The following is an 8,284-nucleotide window of genomic DNA, read 5'->3' on the forward strand; positions in this document are numbered from 1 at the left end:
TTTTTGTGTAGTTATTTCTTTTCATGTAAGCAATATGCATTCTAAATGTGAACTTAATCGGATCATAAATACGGGTTTTCCAAATATCTCGACTCCTGCGCCACCTGTCGGCAAAATTTTTTTTCGGATTTATTTCTTTTCATATAAGTCATATATGTTCTAAATATGAACCACATCAGACTATAAATGGGGGTTTTACAAATATCTCGACTCCTGCGCCACCTATCGGCAACATTTTTTTCGGGATTTATTTCTTTTCATATAAGTAATATATGTTATAAATATGAACCAAATCAGACTATAAATGCGGGTTTTACAAATATCTCGACTCCTGCGCCACCTAGCGGATTAAAACATCTTTTAAATTGTGTTGTCCTCGAGTTCTGAGCTAAGTTTGAAGTTTCAAGTCTGTAGCTCATCGGGAAGTTTGTTAAATATTGACTGCAAAGTTCCAGGACATACATACATACATACATACATACATACAAGTGAAGTTAAATAAAAGCTTGTAAAATGAGGAAGTTTACACAATTTTCAGTGTACACTTGAAAACTCACAGTTGCAGAATAGAGCCCCTGCCCACCTTTACTTCATAGACTTTGAAATATTTCTGCTTCAGGATTGTATGAAATAAAACTGTGAAGTGTATGAAGTACGAAGTGTCTCCTGTCATCAAACAAACAGTCAGCACATTCGGGCTTTGGCACCCACATCACTGTTGACAGTTATAATTTCGAGAAAGTAGAGAATTTCGTTTACTTGGGAACCAGAATTAACACCGATAATAATGCCAGCATGAAAATCCAACGCAGAATCGCTCTAGCCAACAAGTGCTACTTTGGACTGAGTAGGCAATTCAGGAGTAAAGTCTTCTCTCGACGTATGAAAACCATAAGTCTATAAGTCACTCATCATGCCGGTGCTGGTATATGGCGCAGAAGCATGGACAATGCAACATCCGATGAGGCGGCTCTTGGAGTATTCGAGAGAAAGATTTTGCGGAAAATTTACGGGCCTTTACGCGTTGGCGACGGCGAGTACCGCATACGATGCACAGTGGTCAATAAATGGAATTTAATGTTCATAATTCACTGGAGCCTTCATTTCTCATCCGATTTGATTAATTATTTTTTTAAATGAAAGCTAATAAAATTTGCAAGAGACTAGTTAAGCCCAATTTTCGAATTTTTATTTTTTTGTACAAAATGCAGAAATTGCGCCAATTTTGAAGAAGACCGATTCTCCTGTTCCAGCTAATAAATATTTCATAATAAAAACTAGCTAAAAACAATTGTAGGGTTCTCCTAAAACAAAAAATAAATTTAAAAGTAATAATTTGAAATGTTATAAAAAATGTTACCAAAAGTATTTTTTTTGTTTTTATAAAAATTTTGGGTGTGCAGTTTTATAGATTACTAAATTTTAGTATATCAGTGCATGTTGCAAGTCGCCGTGAGGCCTTTTGAAAAATGCTACAAGGCGTCTCAAATATAGCATCTAAACTAACCGCAAATTAGATTTTGCTTTACAAATTTTGTGCCACCGGAGAACCCAACACTAAAAGAGAAAAGTTCCCTACAACTTTGGCATTTGAATATGCTACGCATTTTTATCAGAACTTGTTGAAAAATCACGAAAACAGTAACAATGCAACAAATTTCGCACTTTTTGCTAATTATTTACAATAAAAATTTAATTATTTAAGTTTGTAGTATATAAAACATGTGGGCAATTAAATTCTCTACAAATTTGTATACAACCGATTTTACGAAAAATGCAAAATAATCTTGCAAATCGCAAAAACTCAAAAAAAAAAACCTATAATCCAGATAGCGAAATGTTCCGGTATGAAATTCAGGGGCGAGCCTGTGGATCCATAATCTACGTGTAAAATAGAAGTAAACTGCATTAAGAGTTCGCTATTACATTTTTTTTCTACGAACCAATTTGATCTAAATTTAATCGAGTAAACATTGCCCACTGGAAACATATTTGGGCGGTTCACAAGGTGTTGTATGCTGTTGTATCGTTGTATAGTTTTATTGTTTTACAACTATTGTATCAGCATTGTTGCTGTTTTACATACGAAATTTGAATAACAATCATACAACTCAACAGCCTATGTTTATTGAGTGTGCTATTCGATCAATGTATTTAACAGGGTGGTGTTAGCCGTATATAAGTAAAAACTTACACTAACAAATTATACGCAGATATCCATATTATCATAGGTATGAGTCATGATACAATCAGCCCTATCGCTAATTCCATATGAATAAATTGTTCCCTTAATTTAACGTGCAAAACAAAACCAAATTGGGAAACATTTCTTTTGTTTTGCTTTATAATTTGGGACCAGTTCGGAAGGTCTTTCCTGAAACTGAGGTATTGCTCCCATAGGGCCACTGTTTTCCCAGGAAGCTTGGAGGTAACTGGGTAGATCAGAATGGGATCCCAGCTTTCGGTGGAGACTTGCAATCATGAACTGTCTACAAATTGAATTACCTTGAAGTTATATATGTATATGGCCCAAATCGCCGAAAACGAAACCAAGGAGAACATTTTTTTTTCTCAGGTTTCGCAGATTTTGGATTATTCCTGGGTCATGCATATTGTAAGGTATCGGATAACATCAATATTAATACGAATCTCCTTCTCTCGAACATGAAAATTCACTTAATCTTGAGACACCTTTAAATAAACGAAAATTTAAAAAGTACAACATGAAACTAAAGGGTATATTTAAGGTCCACCACTTTTTTGCATTATACTTGCCTCTCTTCGCTTGCCTTGTATTATTTTAAAGTTAATAAAAAAAAGTGTTCGACAAAAAAATCAGGAATTCGCTTTCTATATGAAAATCAAGTCCGCAGTATTTTTTAATATAATGTAACAGCCCAAAATACTAAAAAGTTTTTTGGCGCGGAATCCACCAAGCTAAAAAAGGGAAAATATAGTTTTCTTTGAGCATTTTCGGCCTTATTTCACAGTAAAATGAAATAGTTCCAAATACTCTTCATTACCAATATGTTTTCGGTGGGAAGCTATTTGTAACGTAACAGTCTTTTGAACTAATTTAATTTTTACCCACCCTTGTTTTCCTATTTAGTTAAACATGGGGCTCATTTAAAACTTTTTTTTTTTCTAACTTATGTAAACTGAAAAGATAAGAATTACTTAGACTAATAAAAAAACGTGAGAATTATAGAAAAGAACGAACTCAAAAGAAGCGGAATGAGAAGCTAAAAGAACAAGAAGATTTTCCGATTAAATAATAAAAAATCTATTGAAATTATTTCGACTATTTTTCTAGTACTACAAAAAGTCCTAGAATCTAACATTTGAAGGGTAAGAATAGTACTAAATTGCATAGAGAAAACAAAATAAGCCATTAAACCCGTTTTTCGTGAAATTAACCGCGAAAAACTCAACATCTTGGCGCAGTTCAGCTGCACAGCATTAGAAACTTTGAAATCTGTATTCATAATTATCATGTTCTTAATTTCTTTGGATTACTTGTCACATCGCAAAACTACTGAATTCAGCTACTGTCGTATATCTTTGCACGTGTGACTTCTTTATTGTAATGACATTAAATTGACAGTGATTACACAAGTGCCGGAAATAATTCAGATTCTCTATCTATGACATTCATATGCTTATGCTACATTTACATTTATATATGACATCTCTCCACCACCTATTTTCATAAATATAACAAGTAATTTTTAGCAAAAAAAAAACCGACTTAAAAAAAAAATATATATATATCTATATATTTCATGATCCAATGATCGGATCTAAACCAAATTAGTACGGGACCACCTCTGAGCCACTACCTTTCCGTTGCAAACGAACTGATAACCTCCTCCTTTTTTGGAAGTCGGTTAAAAAGCGATCTATGTATGTATTACATTTTCAATTCAATATCTTAACGTGTTATACAAGATTCAAGTTTATTTTCATTTATATGCACTTAATAACTACAAATTATTTTTTTTTTAAGATGGTTTCAACTACATAATTTATTTTAATTACATTGGAGCCGGTCTGGTTCATTTCGAACTCTCTCCGATCGCCTTAGATGTACTTCGGTACCTGAGTTCTGCTCCGTTGGTGCGTATGCTACATGTGGTTGTGTTTGCGACTGTATTGTTTCTTCGCGTTGGTCATACATCTCACCATGCACGCCAACTTTTATCTGCTCGGGAGCCATAGGTTGAATAAGACGATTAGGTAATTGTTGACCCACGTTGCGTATTTGCTCGACGTGGCGTCTCCATATTCTTCCATCATCAAGTTGAACTTCGTAATGGATATCACCGCGTCTGGAAATGATATTGCCAAATTGCCAGCGTTCACTCGACAAGTAATCTCGCACTGAGACCCTCTCNAGGTAATTGTTGACCCACGTTGCGTATTTGGTCGACGTGGCGTCTCCATATTCTTCCATCATCAAGTTGAACTTCGTAATGGATATCACCGCGTCTGGAAATGATATTGCCAAATTGCNATATCACCGCGTCTGGAAATGATTTTGCCAAGTTGCCAGCGTTCACTCGACAAGTAATCTCGCACTGAGACCCTCTCGCCTTCTGCGAAAACCTTTTTGGTAATCTTTTTGTCCGTATTACCGAGCGTAGTTTGCGGTAGTAGAAAATCTAAGCGAGTTTGAATTTGTCGACCAAACATAACCATGGCTGGACTTTTTTCTGTAGTCGGGTGGATTGCTCTTCGGTAGCTGAGCAAAATGTTTTGCAACTCTTTATGCATTGAGACTGGTTTAGTCATAGCTGCTGTCAGCTTCTGTTTATCTGTCTGTATTAACCTTTCGGCCTGCCCATTCGTTGCCGGATGATAGGGAGCACCTTGCTTGTGCACTATGCCATTCGTTCTCAAGAACGCTTGAAACTCTTTAGAGTTAAACTGGGTGCCATTATCACTTACTAATATATTCGGTATACCAAAAGTTGCAAAAATGTCTCGGCATTCGGAGATAGTTGTATCGGTCGTCATATTGTTTACAATTTTTACAATAGGCCACTTGCTATAGGCATCTACCAAGACGAATAAATACTTGCCATACATTGGACCTGCGTAATCCACATGCAGGCGCTCGAAGACTTTACCCGGTCGTGCCCAACAATGTACAGGAACCGCGACTGGATCGGATCGGATGCTTTGGCAGGATACGCAATTATAAACCAATTTCTCCATATCGCGGTCTAGGTTAGGCCACCAGCAATAAGAACGCCCTAGTGTTTTCATTTTGATCATTCCAAAATGACCGCTGTGTAATTCGCTAAGTACGTTTTGTCGTAGTGCTGTGGATATATACACACGGAAACCTCGTAAAAGGCAACCTTTCCGCAAAGTGAACTCTATTGTGGAATTCCAAATCGTTGCTTCGCCTCACAATCGCGGCCGTATTTTAGGCAATCTACCAGGATTTTAACCTCTGGTTCTTTAGCTGTTGCTGCACCCAAGTCTTCTGCAGTAACTGGTAAGTTATCTATTAACTGCGCTGTTATCACATCTACTTCTTCTACAAAACAATCGCGCTTTTGCGTTGCAAGTCGTGACATGGCATCAGCATTTGCATTTGCTTTACTGCTTTTTACCCGGACGACGTAATCAAACGATTCCAAAAATATCGCATAGTGTTGCGTTCGCATCGCAGATAAAGTAGGTAAGCCCTTATGTGGCGAAAATATTTGCGCAATGGCTTTGTTATCAGTGACTAAGGTAAAGCGTCTCCCAAACACATATTGATAAAACTTTTTGACACCAAATATAATTGAGTACGCTTCTTTATCCACCTGACTGTATCACTGTTAGACATCGTTTAGTGTTTGCGAGGCAAACTGAATTGGCTTTTCTGTACCGTCCGGAAAAGTGTGGCTTAAACACGGCTCCAACGCCTGTGGGCGGTAGCTGCGGATCGTAACGTGTCAAAACTGTGTCTGTTTGCATCATTTCTTTAATTCGCTTGAATGATTCACAACATTTTTTGTCGAACCTAAAAACTGAACTTTTATGTAGCAACTGATTCAATGGATATACGACGTCACTAAGGTTTGGAATGAATCTTCCGTAGTAATTAATTAGTCCAAGAAAAGCCCTTACCTCGTTCTTAGTTGACGGTTGTTTCATATCTTGGATGGCTTCCACTTTCGTTTTCTGTTTTCGTATTCCCATTTTGCTGATTTCGTAACCGCAGTACTCGATTTTGTCGCGAAGAAATTCAGACTTTTCTAAATGCACTTCTTCAATTCTTTGTAAATGGGTAACGTCGTCCCTCGCCGTGATCTTTATGTCGTCCAAAAATACTTTAACGCCCGCTATATCTCCCAACAGCTGCTCCATAAACCGCTGCCACTTTGCAGGTGCACTCGCTATCCCAAACATCATACGCGTCGGTTGAAATAAACCCTTGTGTGTGCTTAGCGTCAACAGCTCTCGATTATCCGGATGAATTTCAAGCTGTAGGTACGCTTTTGCCAAGTCGATTTTTGTAAATTTTTCTCCACCCGCCATTGAACTGAAAAGCTCGTCGATAGTGGGTAAGGGGTGCTCGTCGACAATTAGTGCTGGATTGACCGTGAGCTTATAATCCCCACAGATACGAACCGTACCATCTCTCTTTGGCACTGCAACGGTCGGCGTAGCCCATTCTGATTTATCGACCTTCACTAGCAACCCTTCACGCACCTGTTTGTCTATTTCATTCTCCACTGCTTTCATTAGTGGGAATGGCACTCGCCACGCCCTTATAAACTTCGGCACCGCGTTCTCTTTTAAGTAAAGCCTTTCTTGGTGACCAGTAATTGTACCTACATTTAATGCTGATAACAGCGGAAACTTTCTTAATATGTTTTGTAGCTTCACTTCAGCACTTCCACTCGATAAAACGTTGACTGTCGTACGTTCTTTCAATTGGTTCTCTGTAATGTTTTTCCAATCTATATCGATCTCCCGAAGCCATTCTCGCCCAAGCAGAGGTTGGCGATCGGAGCGCACGATGTACATTCTTGCTCGCACTGGCGCTTTGACTTTCACTGTTACACATATATAGCCTAAACATTCCAGCTTTGTTTGACAATAGCTGTACAATTGCAAGTCACTTTTAATTACTGGTTCGTCATTAAAGTATTTCTTTGCTTCTTTCAAGCAAAGATGTCAATTTCGAAGTTGATATCAATATTATTTATCTTTAGTGTACACATAACTTTCGGGTGTAGAGTGTTGCAGTTGAGTTCTAGCAAATCGTAAACATAATCTCCCTTTGTTTTTCTATGACGTTTACACTTTTCGTTTCTTTTAGGCACATCTTTCGCAGATGGCCCCGTTTTTTGCAGTAGTGACATACAACATCCCTGAACTTGCACTTATTGGCCATGTGATTGGCATTGCCACATCGGAAACATTGTTTGCTTTTTATTGCTTTATCTTTCTCTCGTGCCGTTCTTTCTTGACATTTTGTGTTTGCAGTTTTCTTTTCAGGTGATTTTGCTCACTGTTTTTCGTGTATTTTATTAACCTCGCTGCGCGTCGCGCCTTTTTGATGTAGCTCGCACCCTTCCTTCCCCGCTACTTCGTAGGCCTTTGCTATATATTGATCGCATCATCTAATGTTAAACTTTTCTTTTCCAGTAACCGATTTTGGATTGCTTGGGTTTTCAAACCAAATACTAATTGATTCCGTAATGCAATATTCAAATAGTCACTAAAATTGCAACCTTTTGCCAGAAGACGCAAAGCCACTAAAAACTGTTCGAACGACTGACGATTTTGCTGCTTCCTTAGATGGAATCTATAGTTTTCTAAAATTTCGCTGGCCTTTGGGTTGAAGTTGTTTTCCAACGTCGATACGATCTCCTCGTACTGCAGAGTCTCTGGCTCGTTGGGCAGCACTTTATCGCAAAGCACATTGTAAGTCGTGGCTCCCATATAATGGAGTAGCAGTTGACGTTTTTTTGTTGCGTCAGCATTGAATAGTGATAACGCGGTTTCGAATCGTTTCACCCACCGGTTCCATGGCATAGTTTTCACATCGAATGCGTTCAAATGGGTCGCAGCTATTTGTGAACCTATACTGTCTCCTCTCTATCTATGACATTCGTATGCTTATGCTACATTTACATTTATATATGACAGCTACTTATTGCATAAAACACACTAAAAGCTATTTAAATACCTAATTATAATCTTATCGCTACACCTATATCGCACAGGTAACTAAACCACAGGAGTTACAATATATTTTTGTATATATTAAATAATG

At 37.7% G+C, this 8,284-nt stretch overlaps 2 protein-coding genes across 2 annotated transcripts; both read right to left on the minus strand.

Annotated features, from left to right (window-relative positions):
• Positions 1-4,479: 4,479 nt before the first annotated feature.
• LOC108358086 (uncharacterized protein K02A2.6-like) lies at positions 4,480-5,217 on the minus strand. Its single transcript, XM_017609230.1, has one exon. It carries the CDS (start codon positions 5,215-5,217, stop codon positions 4,480-4,482), a length of 738 nt encoding a protein of 245 aa, XP_017464719.1.
• Positions 5,218-5,381: 164 nt separating this feature from the next.
• LOC108358087 (uncharacterized protein K02A2.6-like) lies at positions 5,382-7,029 on the minus strand. Its single transcript, XM_017609231.1, has 3 exons — positions 6,127-7,029; positions 5,820-5,988; positions 5,382-5,740 (listed from the first exon to the last, which is right to left on the minus strand). The coding sequence occupies exons 1-3, from the start codon at positions 7,027-7,029 to the stop codon at positions 5,382-5,384; spliced, it is 1,431 nt and encodes a 476-aa protein (XP_017464720.1).
• Positions 7,030-8,284: the final 1,255 nt, after the last annotated feature.

Source organism: Rhagoletis zephyria, unplaced genomic scaffold, assembly GCF_001687245.7.
Source record: "Rhagoletis zephyria isolate East Lansing unplaced genomic scaffold, Rhagoletis_zephyria_1.1 Rzeph_scaffold_00205, whole genome shotgun sequence".
In the NCBI taxonomy this organism is placed as follows: domain Eukaryota; kingdom Metazoa; phylum Arthropoda; class Insecta; order Diptera; family Tephritidae; genus Rhagoletis; species Rhagoletis zephyria.